At 42.7% G+C, this 19921-nt stretch overlaps 2 protein-coding genes across 4 annotated transcripts in view; both read left to right on the top strand.

Moving 5' to 3' along the window:
- LOC307202510 (syntaxin-binding protein 4-like) overlaps positions 1 to 647 on the top strand; it is a 61230-nt gene extending 60583 nt beyond the window's left edge. For both annotated transcript variants that reach the window (XM_079952498.1, XM_079952499.1), the window contains exon 22: positions 530 to 647. In XM_079952498.1, coding sequence (XP_079808624.1) covers positions 530 to 638 — 109 coding nt within the window. In that variant the 3' untranslated portion in view covers positions 639 to 647. The remainder of the gene's footprint in view (positions 1 to 529) is intronic.
- Positions 648 to 4206: 3559 nt separating this feature from the next.
- Positions 4207 to 19921, top strand: part of SEC14L5 (SEC14 like lipid binding 5) — a 49504-nt gene continuing 33789 nt past the window's right edge. Inside the window, exons 1-3 of one of the 2 annotated variants that reach the window (XM_079952503.1) lie at positions 4207 to 4456; positions 14229 to 14363; positions 15376 to 15451. In XM_079952503.1, the coding sequence (XP_079808629.1) occupies positions 15389 to 15451 (63 nt within the window). In that variant the 5' untranslated portion in view covers positions 4207 to 4456; positions 14229 to 14363; positions 15376 to 15388. The remainder of the gene's footprint in view (positions 4457 to 14228; positions 14364 to 15375; positions 15452 to 19921) is intronic. The other variant, XM_079952504.1, reaches the window with a different exon arrangement.

Raw genomic sequence — 19921 nt, 5'->3', positions numbered from 1 at the left:
TCCCTGAGTGACTAGATATGTCCGGGTCACCTTTTCTTGCTGGGTTCCTACATGAGGTTCAGTGCACTGGGAAATCCTCCTGCCCCCAAATCCCATGTTAATTAGTTGGTGAAGCTGACATAAACTGTTCCTAGATCACTTGTGGTATGATTTGGTGTGCATGCTTTAAGATCTAATGTTGTTAATCTGTTTTACACTGTTTTGAATTCTTTTAAATAATCTTTATTGACTTGATTAATATTATTGTGCTTTTAATTATGTCATTGCCTTTGAGACTATAAAGTGGAATGTGAAATCCCCATACTAAATAAATGAAACAAATAGTGCATCTGTAGAATCAGCAAAGATGCACGGAGGGGAAGCATTTCTTCCCATGAGGCCCATTCTCACATCAGGACTTCCTGGCTGTAATCTTAGGAGCTGAGCCAGGATCCCTTCCTGCTTCCTTTGTTCTTCCCTTGTGTTCCTTCCACTTCCATCTCCTGCCCCCAAACCCCGCCCCAGAGTGACGCCTGTTTTACTTTTCCAGCCATCTTCACCAGAAGACAACGTGGCCACCTCCTCCTCCGAGTGAAAGCACCAATGGCGATCCGCAGCCTCCAAGCACCTCCAAGAGTCCCTCTGAGAACCCTGCATAAGTCTCCAGCCTCGGTTTGCTCCTCCTATTCCTCATTTTGTATATTCTGAGCCTGGACACTCTGCCTGGGAGGCAGAAAAGGAGCAGTGTGCAGCTGATGAGAAGAACCCCACGAATGTTTCTCTTCTTAAGACAACTGACTCTCCTAACCCAAACGTCCAAGGCTTTAAGTAACAATTCAGTCCTCTTGGTGGCTACCTCTGGATTTTTGCACATGAGGCTATTCCCCCTGGATTTAAAGCTTCAGAACAAGAAAGAATACCTGGGGGAAAGTGTTGCCATAGGATGTCTGAATTTCCCAGGCAGAGGGCTGAAGAACCAGTAGCCTATAGCAACAAGAGCAGCAGCCTGCTGCTGAGGGGCTACCCAGAGGCCGTTTGCATTTCTTATGAAAAACTAAAGTACATTTTTCAGGCTGTAGGGTGTTGTAGTCATTTGTATTAGGTCTGCATAGCTGTCTTTGGATGAATCTCTTGTCAATTGTAAAGACTTATATGAACTGTGTCCCTTGATTAAGGAGAACACAACCAGATGGTTGTATGGTAGATGTCCCTGAAACAAGACGATGTACAAAATACTGAAAGCAACACGGAACATCAAATACTGTATTAAGATGGAGGAAGACTTCCCAGCTGGCCCATCTCAACAGCAATTCATTGTAAAAAGAATAAAAATTGCAGGGGCAGGCTTGGGAGAGGGGGGGGAGAGAATAAAAATTAGGCAGTGGTTTTTATGTGATTAGCAAATAATATGGTAGAGCTATAATGTGAGAACACAGTTCTGGCAAATAAAATGACGATACAGCTTTTGAGATTGCTGAATTTGCAAATGGGTGTGCTGTTAGTTGGCTGAGAGTCTCAAGAAAAATGCAAGAAAGCCTGGGGCAGGAGTTTCAAATGGCCCAGTTTGTAAGACCTTGATATTATATTTGTATTTTAATAGCTTATTTGTAAGATTCCTTCCCCACCCTTCACCACACAATCCCTGAGCAGCTTACAACATTACAGTATGTAGTTATAGAAACAGATAAACTCATTGCAATTTTTTAAAAATGTGTGAAAAAAATCAAAATGGAACAGAATAGAATGAAATTTAGCAAAACATGTGGGTCCTACAAATCAAAATACCTTAGATGTTCAAGCCAGGGAAAGAGGTGCATCTTCAACTGATGGTGAAAGTTGTACAGTGAGGATGCTAGATATAGCTTTGTGACAGTTTCTTAAATATAAGTCATTGTGAATATTCAAAACTGTAGACTTAAAACTTCTGCATTTGAATATATCAAATCTTTTCTGGTGCACCTTTGCCACCAAAACATACGCCAACAGTTCACGGCTCAATCAATGGGGGTGCAATGCTGTTTCATGTGTCCCTAGGCCACACATCCTCTTGAGCCACACTCCCCATCAGCACTGCTTCATATCCTCCTCCCCTTGGGTGCTCTTTCTCTTTCATGAGGGAGGAGCATTCACTGATTTAAGCCCCCATATCACATCTGCAAACATAAGACCAACCTGTTGAGTCAGGTCAATGACTCATCTAGTCCAGCATCCTGTTATCACAGTGGCCAGCTAGACACCTGTGGGAAGCCTGCAAGCTTGACATACATTCAAGGGCAATCTGCCCACCTGTGATTCCCAGTGACTGGTATTCAGAGGCTTGATTCCTCTCACAGTGGAGGTAGAACTAGACTGGGATTAAGGTTGTATATACAAAAGAGTCTCAATTACCTGTAGTGTTTACACACCAACTTGTCCTTCTCCCTCCTAGGCTGGAGACAGTCAACAGTATTTAAGAAGGACAGAAGCATCATTTTCCATTGTGTACACACTCATTTCATTTGATCCATTGTTGCCCCTTGCAGAATAAGTTCTGCAGGGTTTGTTTGTTTTTAACCGGGGTTTCAAAAACCTGCAACATTTATTTGCAGACAAACAATAATGAGACAAAAGAAATATAGTTGTATACAATGAGAAGCCATGCTACTATGCATTCAATTGAACTTCCTTCCCAGTACATAAAAACAAGTATTGTGGCACATGAATGGCCTGGTTCACACACAAGGCCACACCATGGTTTATTAAACTGTGGGTGAGTTATTTCATCTTTGTTTTTGAAAGCCACCATCATTTGTTTGATCATCCAAACCTTGCCCCACACGTGAATTGTGTTTTGTTTATAGTCAACAAACCACTATCTGAAATCATGGTTTGCTGTTGGTTTACAAACCATAGCTTTTTTATTTATTTCTTGGCATTATGTGTGAACCCAACCCCCTAACCATGGTTTGTTTGGCCACCCTACCCCAGATGCTCACCAACTACAAAATCATGAGTTAAGAACTGCTTGAAAGCAGAAGAAAAGCCATAGTTTGTTTGATTGTTTGTGGGTTCACTTGAGGTTAGTGTTGTGGATGAACCAGGCCAAAGACTGACACATTTATTACAGCATAAGCTTTGCTGGAAATGACTGTAGCCCATGAAAGCCTATGTCATAATAAACTTTAGAGAGCTTATCTTCAATGTGCCACAAGATATACTGTTATTAAGGAGCTGTCTTTGTTGCAACAAAGCTTTACATGGCTACCCCTCTGGAAATTCCTAAACAGTATGGTTCACATTTTTAGAAAGGACCTCTTCTGAGAAGCAGGAGTGCAGATGATTGTCCAGAAAACCACCATCCCACAACCACTTATAGCTTTTTCATAATTCAGCAAAGACATTTAAACACCAGCTCTAGGATTTCAGACAGGAAGTCTCTCTTAACCCTTACTGTAAATGTCTAGAACTGAACCCATGGCCTTCCGCCTGAAAAAAGGAGTTGCTTTACTAGATAGCCAGCTGGGTGTGGTGGTTTGGGGGTATGAGGAGGACCTGACAGACCAGGGTTCAAATCCCCACTTGGCCATGAACCTCACTGGCTGATGTTGAGCCGATCGCACCCTTTCAGCCTCACCTACCACACAGTATTGTTATGGGGATTAAATGAGCATAGGACCCTTTGGCCCCTCAATAAAATATTTGAGGGGGTCACCCCAAGTTGATAGACATTGCCATTCAAATGTTGTGCGTGTGCCGTTTCGTGTAATCGATTGTGTGGGGCATGACTCACCTGCCTCCCCGCCCCCACCTCCTTGAATATTTTATTCAAGTTGGCATATGAGCCATGTATGCCCACGTTGAGGTCCTTGGGAGAAAAATGTGGGTCACAAACGCAAGAAAATAAATAAGTACATCCTCCTACTGAGCTGTGCCCCTTCCCAAGCAAGCTCGCTCTGGACTGCGAACCTTCCGATCGTTATATTTATTGCTTATCACACGCAGCGCTACGGCTGCTCGATCTAATTCTAACCTACCACCTCCCCCTGGACAGAGGAGAAGGGGCGGGCTTTCTCGGAAGATTGGCAGCCGGTGGGCGGAGTCCGCCAAGCCGCCTTCGCTCCTTGTTCTTCTCCTCTCGTAGGTGGGCGTGGCCCGGCCGCGCGCAGTGGGCGTGGCGCTGAGCCGCGGCGGCGAAGGGGAGTCAGTTGTTCAAGAAATCGCAGGGGCGCGGGAGCCCGCAGCGCGTGCGAGCTTGGCGGGCTCTTGATTGGCTGAGGCGCGCCGGCCGGCCTTTTCGCCGCCTTACCCCCTCCCCTTCACCCCCCCCTCGATCCTCTCCCCGCTTTTCCTTCATTTGAGGGGAACCGTCGCGCTGAGGTAAACCGCACCTTCCCACACAGGGACCAGGAGGATGGCGGCGGCGGCGGCGGCGGCAGAAGCGCTGGGTCTGGGTCTGCTTGCGGGCTTTTCTTTCGGCTTCTCCTTGGTGTGAATGATGGTGAGTATTCTCTGAGAGGGGGTGGGAACCGGGAGGCCGGATCTCTTTCCTTTTCCTCCCATGGCTCTGGTTGAGGGTGCTGCCACCCCCCTTTTTAAAAAAACAACAACAACCAAGCCTTGTGGGGTGCCGACCCCTCCCATTTTGACAGGCCTAGGGTGCTCCCCACACCACCTTGACAAGCTGAGGGCGCTGCCCCCCATTTTGACAGGGCCACCTCTACCCCCCCCCCTTAGCGACACCTCCTTCCCCCTCGCTTTTAGGGCGGAAGAGGGGGGTTGAAATATTCGAAATATGCAAGAAATAATCCCGAATAGAAATACAATTCCAACTACAGAAGACGGGCATTTTCTCTTATCTCAACTCACCCCCCATTATCCCTTCACCCCAGCCACCAATGGGGCCCAATACATTTTGAGAGCACATTTAAAGCCCGTTTACACACACACACACACACACACACACACACACAGTGTGACAAAAACTATAGTTTGCTGGGAATTGTAGCCACAACCCCAGAGTCGGCCACCACTGGACCTAATGGTCAGGGGTCCCTTTACCTTTACCAAATGGGGTAAACTCCCCCCCCCCCGGATTCCTTAGAAGCAGGGGCGTGCTTTAAAATTATGGTGTGTATGCAACCTCAAAAGGCTTCAGAAGGATGAGGAAGAACCATTGGGAGCTTCACTCCACCTTAGCAGTTACTAGTTTGTAAAACTGCAGGTTGCCCCTGTAGCGAATCTTCTATGAGGCTACTAATAAATGCAATAAATAATCTCCTCCCTTTCCCAATCAGAGAACCATAGGAAAGTGCAGTGCTTTTTTTCCTAAAAAATGTTTAAGGGTACTCTCATTTTGACCCAAGAAAATCACCATTTTATAGTTCAAATTGGGAAAAATAAATACAGTAAATGGACAAAAGTACAAAGGTTCACAAAATGTTTAGAGGTATGTGTACCCCTGCATATCCCCAGAGAAAAGCACTGGGAAGGTGCCTTATACTCTCTTAGACTATTGGGCCAAGTAGTTCTAGTACTATCTACACTGACTGGCAGCAGTTCTCTGGGGATTTCAGGCAGGGGACATTCCCAGCTCTACCTGCAGATGCTACCTGTTGAACCAGGGGCTTTCTGCATGCAAAGCAATTGCTTTGCCGCTCAGCTATGGGTGCTCCTGATGAACACAGGAATCTGCCTGATATTGACTCAGACTCATTGGTCCATCTAGCTCTATATTGTCTACATGGACTGGCAGCAGCATCCCAAGGTTTCAGGCAGGGCTTTCTTCCAGCCCTTCCTGGAGATGTTGGGGATTGAACCCCAGGATCTTCTGCATGCAAGGAAGGTGTTCTGCCACTCAGCTGCAAAAAGCCCTTCCCCATCTCCCTATGAAAAGAGGTTTTGTGTGTGTTTTGAGGCACCATTCAAAGCTGGCCACCTGTCAGATTCATAGTGGAACAAGGAATTTGACAGTTGGCTGGCTTTGAATGATGCCTCTTGCACAAATACATGTGCTCTCACCCACCCACAAACCATCACTCTTCTCTTTCTACTTCTCCTATGCAGTGGGTCTCAGAGGTAGAGCACCTGCTTTGCCTGTAGAAGGTTCCAGGTTGAATCCCCAGCATCTCCAGTTAAATTGTTCAGTGGCAGTTATGTGGTAATGTTATTAATATTATTAATAGTTAAAAGAATTTGACAGGTGGCTGGTTTTGAATGGTGTGCCTCTCTCTCTCACACACAGGCTCTTCTCAGGGCTAAAAATACTTGTCAATAGCTTGGTGCCCCTAACAATAACAAATAATCAAGCCTCATCCTTGATGCTGCTCCTTGCAGTACGCACTAAATATATGTTATATAGGCAATTTCTGTTCAATCTCAGTTCTTTCTCTGTGGGTGGGGGGAAGATATGCAGTGTATATTATTTTCTGCTTGGCAACTACTGAGTTCCTTGAACTTTAGGAAAATCAAGTGGAGTTGGAAAGAGCTTCTAGATTTGATACTGTCAAGTTTGAACTCTTGCATCTCTTTTTATAGAAGTTAAGCACTTAGCCCTTCTTCCTCTTAATACATGCTCTTCCCAAGGAACTTAACTTCACAGGGTTGCTAGAAAGATGAACTGAACATTTAATAAACACTATTTGAATCCCTAAGGGACGCAGGTGGCGCTGTGGGTTAAAGCCTCAGCGCCTAGGACTTGCCGACCGAAAGGTCGGCAGTTCGAATCCCTGCGGCGGGGTGCGCTCCCGCTGCTCGGTCCCAGCGCCTGCCACCCTAGCAGTTCGAAAGCACCTCTGGGTGCAAGTAGATAAATAGGGACCGCTTACCAGCGGGAAGGTAAACGGCGTTTCCGTGTGCGGCTCTGGCTCGCCAGAGCAGCGATGTCACGCTGGCCACGTGACCCGGAAGTGTCTCCGGACAGCGCTGGCCTCTTAAGTGAGATGGGCGCGCAACCCCAGAGTCTGTCAAGACTGGCCCGTACGGGCAGGGGTACCTTTACCTTTACCTTTATTTGAATCCCTAGGTTCCCTTCTCAGCCCCCCTAATTCTTAAATTGGTTGTCCTCCATTCTGTTTCCAACAGTGATCACTTGGAAAGTTCTAGAAAGCTTTCAGAGCACAATGGTGGTGGCAATAATCTACACTGTTGGGAGCATGCACAACTGTTTCATGAAGCATGTCTAAGAGTCTAGTATGGTTAGGAAGTTTTGCTCAATAGTCAAATGCACACTTAGTCCTTATGCTATCTGTTGATTACATAATGAGGGCATGTATGGGATGTTGGGGAGGGGCAGCACCTCTGGTGGGGCACAAGTTGTGCTCCTACTGGAGTAGTTTGTCCACCTTTGAGCCCTACCCTGCAACAGCAACCATATCTTGGGAATAGCTTCAACTGACCATCTATACCAGGTGAGGATAGCTGATGGTTCTCAACCCCTTGGTGAGTTAGGGAGTTCTGCATGTGAAGACCGGCTCTGGCAGATTGAGCGGATGAGGCTAATTGTGGGTCCAATGATCAAGAAGACAGTTTCTGCACATGCTGTAGAGGGAAATGAGGAGCAGATGGGGCTTGCTAACCTGGTTAGCCCATCTAGGAGAACCTCCACTGCCTTGTGGGATATCTTTGGGACAAGAAAAGGCTAAGGGGTAAACCATACACAAATCTTGGGTCGAGTCCCTAGGGTGGTTGGGTGATACCTTGTACGTCTCCTTCTGGCAACTCCTGCAGCCAAGCTGGTGCCAAATGTGCTGCTCTATTTACATTTTGACCACATCAGCAAGGCTGAGTGTGGGGTCTTGTTGTTTAGGCAGCTCAAGACCTCCATACACACTGCCCAAGCTTGCACTCCAGGGAGGTCATTTCAATGCTGCTAACACAGCGATTTGACTCCTACCACCACCCGGAGGTGCACTCTATTGTCTCTCGAGACAGACAGATGCTAACAACATAATAGGGACATACATTAATGAGCATTTTACTAGATACAGAAGAGATTCATCATTTTATACACAATGCTGTTGAGTTTACAAGTACTTAAGCCAAAGTAGTGTAACCTTTTGTTTGTATGATAGTTTGCTTTAACAGCTTTTCCCTGTTAATTGGCATAACATTTTTTAAGGTGCAGCAGCTTGCAGCTCCACCTCTAATCTTAGGTATACTTATAATAACTGTTTGAATAAAAACAATATGAAAGGCACTATTTTGAATGCTAAAAATATATGTAAGCCTTGCTATGTATTTGAGTTAGCAAATAAAGTTTAAGCTTAATGAGCAAGTATTACATATATATATCCATTTTCATTTCTTCCAGATCATATATATTTTTCTGTGTAACACAGAAAGGTCCAAAAAATAGTCATCTTTACCTATGGGCTCACTTACTGTCCTCAGTTCTTTGAATTATAAACGTGCATATACATATGATGGATTCCTTTATGTACCACATCACTGTTGCCTGTGTTTATTTAATCAGAATTGTTATCCCTCTGCAGTAGGCTGCTGATGCCTAACTGAAAAGCAGACTCGACACTCTCATTCACATGTACCTCTTCCATTGTTGTATGTGTTGTAGTGGCAGTAATTTCTCAAAATCTGTGCCTTGTTCAAACACTGCTCCCCAAGTACAGCCTGAATCAGGGGTCAGCAGACTTTTTCAGCAGAGGGCCGGTCCACTGTCCCTCAGACCTTGTGGGGGACCGGACTATATTTTTTTAAATAAAAAATGAACGAATTCCTATACCCCACAAATAACCCAGAGATGCATTTTAAATAAAAGCACATATTCTTCTCATGTAAAAACACCAGGCAGGCCCCACAAATAACCCAGAGATGCATTTTAAATAAAAGGACACATTCTACTCATGTAGAAACACGCTGATTCCAGGACCGTCCGCATGCCGGATTGAGAAGGCGATTGGGCCGGATCTGGTCCCCGGGCCTTAGTTTGCCTACCCATGGCCTAAATCAACATATGAAGCTGCTTTATACCAAGTCAGTCCATTGGTCCATCTAGCTTTATATTGCCTTCAGTGTCTGCCAACAGCTTTCTAGAGTATCCAACAGAAGTTTGCCCCACCATGTACTGCTGAGACTACAGAAGCTGCCATACAGTCATAGCCAGTTGTGTAATTTACTACTTCTTCCTGAATCAGTAGGATATTTTACAGGATAGGTTAAGCCTGGAAAGTACATTGAGTTTGTTTCTGACATTATTGCTACGTACCAAGGGAAAAATTACTGTGCAGTTAAATGATGGGTCTGGCATATCTGGTTAAAGATACAGCTAATCCAGGTTAAGGATTCAGCTCTCAAATTTGCTTGCTTTAAATAGCTGCTGCTGCTACTACTACAGAGTAAACATACACACTGAAGCAGTCTTCCCATCGAGAAGATTAACTCTTCTCTTTCAAGGAAGACAAACCTTTATACTGGAGTAGAAAACCATTTTTCTATTGGGGGAATATTGATCCACAGAATGATGTCAACTGGGGGCCCTATTGTCAGCTATTGGCTGTCCATCCATGTTTTCAAAGGCATTCCTCCTTGGGCAGGAGGCTGCCCAGTATTGGACAGCCTCCTGCCTTAGTAGAGCTTTGAAAGTGGATTGGGCTGGCAGACAACAGTGTGACCTGTGTATCCAGTGAACTAGATGAAATTAAGCAACTGGGTTGTAGGGTTTCCACCCCTGCATTATGCAGCATACAGAGAGATAATTTAGAATAGCTTTGCTGCTGGTGGTGCTGGTGCTGCTGCTGGTGATAACAACAGTAATACATTAATTTAGGGAGTTACCTGCTGCATTTGCCTTATGACTATCTATCTCCGCTTGCTGCTGTTGCAACTCACTTTCTGTCTTTAGGTTTCCAGGCTTGTTTCCTCAGGTCAGTAGGTAGAGAGAGAGTCTGCTTACTGGCCTGAGAAGAGAGGTAGTTGCTATAGCATTGCACCATGGGAGTGCAGTGAAGTAATAGGTTAACTATTCTTGTGGGTCCCTGCCTGCTGTCTTGGCTTGCCAAAAGGAGCTGTGATAGGCTGGATCACCCCTAGCCTGGGTATGCTCTGTCTTTGCTATCTGGGAGAGGGGTAGACAGGAGATGAAGCATATTTTTGTGTCATTTGGAAGTGGGTCTGTGGTTGGTATTCTGGATGTAATATATGTTTGCTTCAGGCAGCACAGCTGGTACTCCAGATTAGTTGACCTATTTCTGCATGTCATACATTTGATTTTATTTCATCTAGCCTTTAAGGTATGTCTGGGGAACCTGGGACCTGGATGCCTCCCTGCCTGGCCCTTGGAACTTTGCCCAGACCAAGCCCCCTTCCTAGGCCACACCCCTTCTGCCCAGCACACAGCTCCCACTGACCCTGCTCAATGCCCTCTGGCTGTGTTTCTCTGGCTGGATAGTGTTCTGAAACTGTAATTATGTATTTTGCTTGTTTGGTTGGGGAACAAAAATATATGTGTGTGTTGGAGTGTGCATAGAAAACCCAGAGTTTGTGGTGGTTGAAATATACCCTTTTGTACAAGGTTAGAGTCCCATCCATTGCTCTGCCCACTTTTGCTTCTGGTCCTGCCCACCACTGGCATGTGGCCTGGAAAGCTGCCCTTGAGGGAATGCGACCCTCCATCTGAAAAAGGTACGCAGGACTCTGCTGGTGCTGTTTTCTAGTCATAGGAATTCAGTAATTAATGAGAAAAAGTGATGAGAAAACAAACTTTTTCCAAACATAACAACTGGATTAGTTTGGAAGTGGATACATAGTTCTGCTGTCTTGGCTGCATTGATTAAGAACTCCTGCTGGGTAGGATCAGTGTCATTTGTGTTGAGTAGGCTTAACAACTTTCATGCTGATATAAATGCCAAAGCCTTGTTTCCATGTGAGCTCCCAGTGGTGAGGCCAAATGGGTATATTCAGTAGTGGGATTTCCACTTGCTGCTGCCATGTAGGCAAGACTTCTTAAATAATAATAAAAAGCTTATATAACTATAGGGGCTAGGACTTGAAAAAAGGAGAGTGTGGGTGGGAAAGAATTGCTGTGCTTTTAGATGTGTAAAGTTGGGAGAAGACTTAGTCATGAGCCATAGGGAAGCAGAACTGGAAGTAAAACTTTAAAGATGGTGACAAGTGACTGACAGTCTTAAGTGACTTCTTGTCACAAAGTAAATGGCTTATGTGGCAATTACCTGTTCCTCCTTTTTAGTGTCCTTAGGTCACCAACCAATCTCTAGGTATTTTTAAAAGCAATCTTTAGTGTTTCTGCCTTGTAGACTCAAAATCACAGGGTAACATAATGCTCTTGTGTATTCAGACATAATTGGTAAGCACAGTCTCTTTTGAACAAGGCTCCAATAGGGAGTTACATACATTCTACTTTGAGGGAATACTTTCCGTATTGACTTATTTACTGAGGAATCTCTGCAGAGGATTCTGGGAGTTTGCTGTCAAGCCATGTGAATTATGTCACTTCAGAATCAAGTGGGGGCTCATAAGATTGAATGCTTCTTCAGGCAACCCCCCCCCCCATTCTCTGCATATAGGAAGCTAGCATCTTAGGGAGGATGCTTGGTTAGAACCCTTCTCCCAGTCCCTAGCACCTAGCTTTAGTGTGCAGGCATTTTTATTAGTAGGAGTACTCTGTAATGGTGAGCCTTCAATCTGCAGTGTGGAATATATATCACAGCTGCAGCTATACTTTCTTATCTTCAGTTTCTGTGAACTGTAGTTTTCATAGCATGGTCTAGGCCCTAGAATCTACCTGCACATTGCATGGGAACATTGGTAGTAAGCAGGGAAGTGCTTCTCAGTGACAAGCCCCTCCTAAGCTTACAGGGAACCCCATAATTGGAAAGTGGTCAATTTAAAGTCGGATGAAGCTGACTGAAGATGGCAGGCCAGTAGCTCCGTGTCTACTTAAGGAAAAGATGATGACATAGCTGCAAAGTTAGACTTAGGAAGGATGGGCATTTTTGTTCCTTGTTATTGTATTATTAGTTTTTCATTAAATTAATAAAAATATGTTCTCACACAGCCTTCCACACATACAGTTGTTCAATGAATTGCTTTTCCAATACAGCCCTGTTAGCTAAGGGCTGCAAACTCAATTTGCTGTTTTAAGAAACACATTAGAGAAACAAGACACAGATGGTGATGCAGAGTCTCTGGATTTTTGAATGGGTACTTAAACTTTAAGGGGTTTGGACACATGAAATATGCTTTTGTCTATGAAAGGTTCTTGCCTGTGGAAGGCTATTCCACAGAAATCAGTTTGAGGCCTAATCACCATCAGTGGTTAAGCCATTTATATGAAGTGGTTCTCTTCTTCTGTTGTGATTTGAACCAAACCATTGTAAAACTTCTTGCAGCATATTGCAAGGGACTGTGAGATTCTGAGTAGGAAGCTGAAGGAACTTGGAGCACAGGTGGTCATTTTATCACTCCTTCCTATTGAAGGTAATGGCCCAGGAAAAGAGCAATATACTAGAAGTAAACAACTGGCTGTGCATATAATGTCATTGGAAAACAGGTTGGATGGCCATTTTACAGATTATTTAGTAGCAATTTTTGCATTGCAGGGGTTGTAAGTGAGTGCCTGGTGCTGCCCAGATTTTGTAGAAACCAGAAAAAATGTGATGTTTAAATTGATAGTGTAGTTTGTGACTTTGAACCACTAACATCAAAAATCAGGTGATTCAAAATGGCATCTTGATTCAAAATGGCAGCATGCATCCAAACCATGATGAAGAGTGCCACCATCAGCTCTGGAGCTCTCATGCTGCATTTGGCAACAATATCTTGAGCGACAGCTGAACCTAAGCCAAAAAATGGGCAAAGTAATTTCAGTCATGTTTCGGTCTACCATATTGATGCCCAAAATGATGCCCAGCATCCAGACCTTGATGAAGACTGCTGCCCCCAGCTTGTGAACCCTTGTACTAAGTTGGGCAACAATATTTCATGAGGTGGCCAATTTTTTTCCAAACCATGGGCAAAGCCATGCCAAAGTCACCTTTTGGTCCACCAGCTTGATTGAAAATGACATCCAAACATCAACATAGACCCCCACCTGAGGATCCCTCATGCCAAGTTTGGCAATGATATCTCAAGGTGTGACTGGGCCTATGTCAAAAAACAGGCAATGTCTTGTCAAACTGAAGTTTGGTGCCCAGTGTCCTACCCAGTGAACACCTACCCCCCTTTGGAAATTCTTAGGCTGAGTTTGGGAATGGTATCTCAAGAAGCGTCCAGATGTATAGAGAGCAAGCAAATGGACATGCAAACAGCCAAATCATGTTCCAAAATATATAGCAGATTTTAATTCTAAACAAAAATTCATGTGCCTTGAATCTTGTAGTCCTCATTAGCAGATGTTCCTGGCTTTTGAAGCTCTTTGTTACAGCGGTAGTTAGGGGTGCTGGGGGAACAATAACATTAAAAGTCATCTCTTTTGTGCTTGTTGTTGCCTGACCAGGTCTGCAGTTGCCACAGGGAAATAGGATCCCCTTCCGTAGAACAGTGTTACCAAGCACAAGGCCTGAGTAATACATTTCATTCTTATCCAATGAAGGCAGGAGCCTCTTCTTACCTGGGCAGATGGTAAATTGGGGGTTTTGTCCCTAGAAAGCTGAAGGGAAATGTGATCATGCTGTTGTGAACAAAAACAAGGGGATAATTTACTCAGCAAGCTTGCCTCCATTGGTAGGTACTGTATGTGTGTATGAGAGAGAGAGAGAGAGAGAGAGAAAGGAAAGCAAGCAAGCAAGCAAGCAAGAAAGGAATCTGTGATAATCTGCTTGGTACAATGCAAGCAAAATAGTAAAAGATTAGAGTAGTTATCTTATGAAATACACTTGTATGAATTTACTTGTTGCATTATCCCAAAGTGCAGTAAAGTGCAAATGCTGGCTTATGCGTATACTTTTCCATCATTTTAGCAGCTACTGGTAGCTGCTTGATAGCCCAGGGCAGGTCAAGGCTTCCTTAGAATGCTGAACCTCCTGCAGAATGTAACATGAATTTCTTAGATGGTAGGTCAGCAAGTGCAAGGCAGACTACAGTTAAATTTATTTTGCAGATAATATTCCTTCACTTTGTTAGCACCTACTCATATGTCCCCTGTACACTCCAAGTACTGGACCTACATCCTTACGTTGTAAGGTACCCTGCACTTTTTGTAGCTTGGGTGTCTGTTATATGATATCAGCAAAGCTTTCTGCAGCTTGACTGTCCTGTTAGCGCTCACCAACACTGGCTTTATGTGCTCTGTCTTTTAGATATTCCTATCGGTGTAGTACCAGTGATAACTCTTATCCAGGACTTCACAATTCGCAGATGGTTGCTTAGTGGACTTGAAGTGTTGAGACCTTCTGAAAATTAATGGACTGATTAAAGCAATTTGCAAACTCCAGGTATCGTTAAGGCCATGAATGGCCATGTTCTCTTTTCCTCTCCTTTATCAGAGAATTTAATTGTACAAGTAGTTCTTAAGAACATTAAATGACTTTTAGATGGAGAGCTTCCTGAAGGTGGGTATAGAGAACCTATGTGTTTTTAACACTTTCATTTCCCACAGTTGACTCAAGCTCTCTTTGATTAGCTCTTTGTTCCCAGTGTTGATTTCACTGCTTGTATGGTGGCTTGCCTTTTCAGTCCTGGAATATTTGTGAGAAAAGTTAAACCTAGAGGCCTTCTGGACTTCTAGCATTCCTGGGCATTTAGTATTAATAATGGAGGCAGCATATCCTACAGTGTTTGCAGAATGGAACTCAATGAGCTTTTCGTTAGAGTGCATTCATTATTTCTCAGTGTTCTTGTAACTGGCATGCGTGTGTGGGCTAAAAGCTGTTGATGGGGGCAGATGGAGGAATTCCAGTGGTTCGGGTAACTGAACTGCAGAGATGGGTATTGTCAATCCCACAGGGCTTTTTTGTTCATTTCAAGGTAACCAGCTGGTTTTGAGTCACTTGTCAGAATGGTGTAATTTCCCCAACTGTGCATAGAACATTTTGTAAAAGTATGCTAGCTTGCATCTGGATTTTCTCCCCCCCCCCTTTCTATTAAAAATCAAATGACTTTAGCACAGCTGGGCACAAATTTGAATGTGGTTGGTTTAAACAGCCTTTAATATCAAAAGCATTAGTCTCAGGGTGGTGATAGGATGACATCAAACATAAGATAAAAGGAAAGGGTTATAATATTCGGGGACTCACATACAAACGGCTTCTTTTTCTTGGGTACCCATATTCGAAATCTGGCCCATCTTAGTTGAACCTCTGCTTCTGTTCTGTCTCCTGGCTTTGATCACCAAGGGACAAATAGCAGTTCTACTGCAGAGTCTAAAGTGCGTATGTTTAGGCTTGCTGTGTGATGTTCAGAGTAGATCTCTTTTTTAAAACAGGTTTCTGTTATCTTTCATTACAGGTGTGAAGTAAAAATGGTGCAAAAATATCAGTCTCCTGTTAGGGTCTACAAATACCCATTTGAGCTGGTCATGGCGGTAAGTGGTATTTCTCATTACTTCTCTGGTGTCTTTCATAGCTTTAGAGGCTCAAAATATTCAGAAGCCTCTGATTTGTGTGGTATTCTGAGTTAGGATGTGTTGATTTGCAGTATATGAAAGGTTATATCTGTTCTTTTGGTTAAATTTTCTGTAGGATCAACTTGTAATTGGGTTTCTTGTCATAAGGTACCATAATTTCTCAACTTCACAAAAAATAAATAAATAAATAAATTATAACTTCTTTGTCATCCAGTGCTGAATTTATTTGTAGTAATTATCAGAAAGGAATGTAAAAAATTAGATTTGGCAAGTTTAGCGGTCATAAGATTAAAAGGCAGGTACTGTTATGCGCCTGCCAACCTAGCAGTTCGAAAGCACCTCCGGGTGCAAGTAGATAAATAGGGACCTCTTACCAGCGGGAAGGTAAACGGCGTTTCCGTGTGTGGCTCTGGCTCGCCAGAGCAGCGATGTCACGCTGGCCACGTGACCCGGAAGTGTCTCCGGACAGCGCTGGCCCCTGGCCTCTTAAGTGAGATGGGCGCACAACCCCAGAGTCTGTCAAGACTGGCCCGTACGGGCAGGGGTACCTTTACCTTTACCTTTACTGTTATGGATTAGTAACTGGTTAGAGAACAGGAAGCTGAGAGTAGGAATAAATGGAATGTTTTCACCATGAATATAGGTAAGAAGTGGTTCTCCCAAGGATTTGTATTGGGACCACTTCTTTTTAACGTTTTCATTAATAATTTGGAATTAGGAGTGAGCAGTGAGGTACTCAAGTTTACTAATGATCTAAACTTGTGGTAAAAGTTACAGTGGTAAAAACAAAAAAGGGACTGCTAGGAGCTCCAAAATAATCTCTCCAAACTGGGTGAATGGGTAGTAAAATGGCAAATGTGGTTCAGTGCAAGGTGTAAAATGATGTATATTGGGGCAAAAATTGTAACTTCACATTTACATGAAATGGGGTGTGAACTGATGACTGAGCAGGAAATAATTATTGGATAATGGTGAATAGTTTGATGAAAATGTTAATCCAGTGTGTGGTAGCTGTGAAAAAGGCACATCACATTTTAGGGGCTATTAGGAAAGGGGCTGGAAACAATTTATTATTTATGGTGCAACTGCCCTTGGAATACAGTTCACAGTTCTGGTTGCTGCCCCTCAAAAGATATTGTAGAGCTGGTAAAAGTGTAAAAAGAGCAACCAAAATGATGAAGAGGCTGGAGCAACTCCCAAATGAGCAATAGTAACAGGTTACAAGTCTTAGTTTTTTTTAAAAGGTGAATAAGGGCTGGGAAGGAACATAAGTCTATAACATTATATATGATGTGGAGAATATGGATAGAGGTAAGTTTTTTCTTCATAATACTAGAACCTGGGATTAGTCAATGAAACTGAATTTTGGAATTTACAAGAACTATAAAATAAAGTACTTCTCCATACAGTGCCTTGTTAAACAATGAAATTTGTTCTGGCACGATGTAGTGAGGCTCCCAACTAACAGATTTAAAAGGGGATTAGACAGATTCATGTCACTCTATATCACTATCAATCATGAGGGCTGTATTCTACCTCCCCTGTTAGAGACAATACATCTCTGGATACCAGTTGCAGGAGATTACAAGTAGGAAAGTGCTATTGCTTTCATATCCTTCTTGTGAGCTGCCTATAGCCATCTTCTTGGCTACTGTGAGAACAGAATGCTGGACTAGAAGGATGTTTGTCTGATTCAACAGGACTCTTCTTATGTCCTTATGGTACAAATTGGCTTCCACCTTTTGCCTTATTTAGGGGTCCTTCGAAAACTGTGACCTTTGAGATCTTGCTGCCTCCTCCGTATCCGTATCTGGTGTAGAAATACACTGTGCCAATGTTGGTGGTGATTTTGAATGCCTCTGAGAGCAGCTCTCATTTTTTAATTAAAATAACCAAGTGTCTTCAGGAAACTTAGCAGTTCCTCTCCCCACTTCATTTGCACTCAGGTCTGGCATCCCTGGCCTCTCTAAATATTTGCTTTTTGAAAATCCCAGTGTATTGTGCATCTTGCTTCAGATCTTGTTGAAAAACAAAGTTGGAAGGAGAGTTTTAAAAACTGTGGCTAAGTCTATTCTGCTAACGTCATCTATCTTTACCAGATCTATCTGACTCGCACCAGGGGGAAGAGACATATGTTCCTGTATCCCTTGTGAGTTATGGCTAATGGCTTTGGGCATTTAGTACTTTCGTCTGCAGAATTAGTCCATTTAAAGTTCTCTGCAAGCTGCAGTTCAGAGAGAGAGGCAGGCAAGCATATGAACTATTTTCTATTAACATGTGGAGTTGTGGATGACAAAAGCAGTTGTCATTGCACTGAAAGTTTCCAAGTACATTTGGTATCTCAAGTGACAGTTCCCTGACTTCCTTCTGTAGAGTGTTTTGCAGTATTCAACACAAAGGCACTGGTAAACAGAACAAGCACCTATGTGCACTTCAACTCCATTAGACACAGATGGTTGATGTCAGGTGGTTGTCAGTAAATTGGCTGTTAATACAGGAAGGTTGCAGCTAGACAAATCTGTTGTAAGTTTGGTAGCATATATCTTCTAAAGACCAAATATTGATGCATTTCTTTTTGCTGCATTTTTTATTTCAGAATTTTTCTCTACTTGACAAAATGTCTTAGGCAATCTTATGTACTGTTGTAACCCCTTGGATTTATAGAAAGTGAAACTAACATGCTAAATGAATTATGCTCTGGTAAAAACAAAACTGAATCCTGAATGTTTTGAATCCTCAGCTATATCTTAAATCACATGTGTGAACTCAAGAGCTTCTAGAAAAACATGGTGCAGTCTGTCCACGATGCCTAGGTTGCAAAAAGATTGCTACTTACAAGAAAGTGTAACTGCCAAAATGAAACTTGATTACATTATACAGTTAAGCATAAATATGTTGCTTAAATGATTTAACTTAAGGCAACACCTAGCACTAGCTTTTGTTTTTAGTGCTAGGATTTAGCCCGAGAACATTTTTGTAATAGCAATAATGTGATTCTGAGCATAATAATATCAAAGGGCCAATATCAAAGAGCATGAGAATACCAAAGGAAGAATATCAAAGGGCTTGGCTTCTAGGCAAGTGGGGCCCTGGATCTCTATGTTGTTTTGGTTTGGAATTCACCAATTCCTCGCCAGCATAAACAGATGGATCGTTAAAGCCTGTTCTTATGAAGAATACAATAAATGCACTTGAGGAATGTGCAGACGGGTGGACAGAAACTTTGAGTGGAGATTTAGGAAGTGACTGTAGAAAATGTCAACTTGTGAGGATGACTACATAAAAGTTGGGGTGCTGCCGAAGAGCAGGATCATCTTTTGTATCTTTGGGAATATTTTGCCAAAGTGTTGGTTGATCATATTATCTCTGCCTTCTGGAAGCTTTTATTTTAAACAATTTTAATGAGGTATTCCCACTCTGTAAATAAAAAAGATCCTTATAAAGAATGAACTCTTTGGGTGCTGGGCCTCTGGGTTCAGTCAACACACTCTTTTAGATTGCTGTTCTGAGGTTCCCCTTAGTGTTTCTGTTAGTATTAACAGTCTTCACCGCAGTTTTCACCATCTGTGTGCCAAGTGTTGCAACTTCTCAATTTGATGATTCAAAATCTGCTAATGTGTGAAATGCATCTCTTGGAGAAAGATTTGAAGGAACAGTATGATAATCTTGTGGGTATTGTATAGATGCTTTTGCTCAGAGGCTTTGATTTATAGGAAGCGTGTTTCTTTTAATGAATATTTTTCCTCCAGAGGACTGGAATAGGGCATTCAGAATAGTACTGTACTTAATTGGGTTCATTATTTATTTTAGTTGTCTTTCATTGTAAAAATGAACTCAAATGTAACTTACACATGTTAAACGAATGTAATGAAATTAAATTAAAACCATTAGCACTACTTTATAATTAAATTATACAACCCCAAAATCAAGCAACAATATTATGTTTTTCGTTGTACCAGTACAATGTTCCATATGTGGTGGCTATGTAAAAAAATTAGGCCTTTTGGGGATGATGTCTATTTAGAACTTTAAAAAATGTTAGGGGCCTCATTCACAAACCCCCCCAGAGGTGTTCTTACTGGGAATTATAGGACCCAATATTCCTCAGAATGTGAAAGATATCTTTCTATATGCCACCACTGTCGTGAGAATTTTAATTGCAAGTAATTGGAAAAGTGACAAAACCCCTTTGAGGTCAGAATGATTACAGAAACTAGTTGAATATGCAGAGTTAGCCAAATTATTTGAAAGAATGAAGGATAAGTCAAAACCAGTATTTATTGTAAAATGAGAACCTCTTAAAACATATCTTAAGAACAACTGGAAGTCTGAATTCGGTTGCTGCTTTTGAATAACCTCTGTAGTTGTGCTAAGTAAGAAATAAGGATACAGGATAAATAATGTTTTATTGTAAAATGAATAGATAGA

This window comes from Podarcis cretensis, assembly GCF_951804945.1.
Source record: "Podarcis cretensis genome assembly, chromosome: 14".
NCBI lineage: Eukaryota > Metazoa > Chordata > Lepidosauria > Squamata > Lacertidae > Podarcis > Podarcis cretensis.
This window is presented reverse-complemented; position numbering and strand designations above follow the sequence as displayed.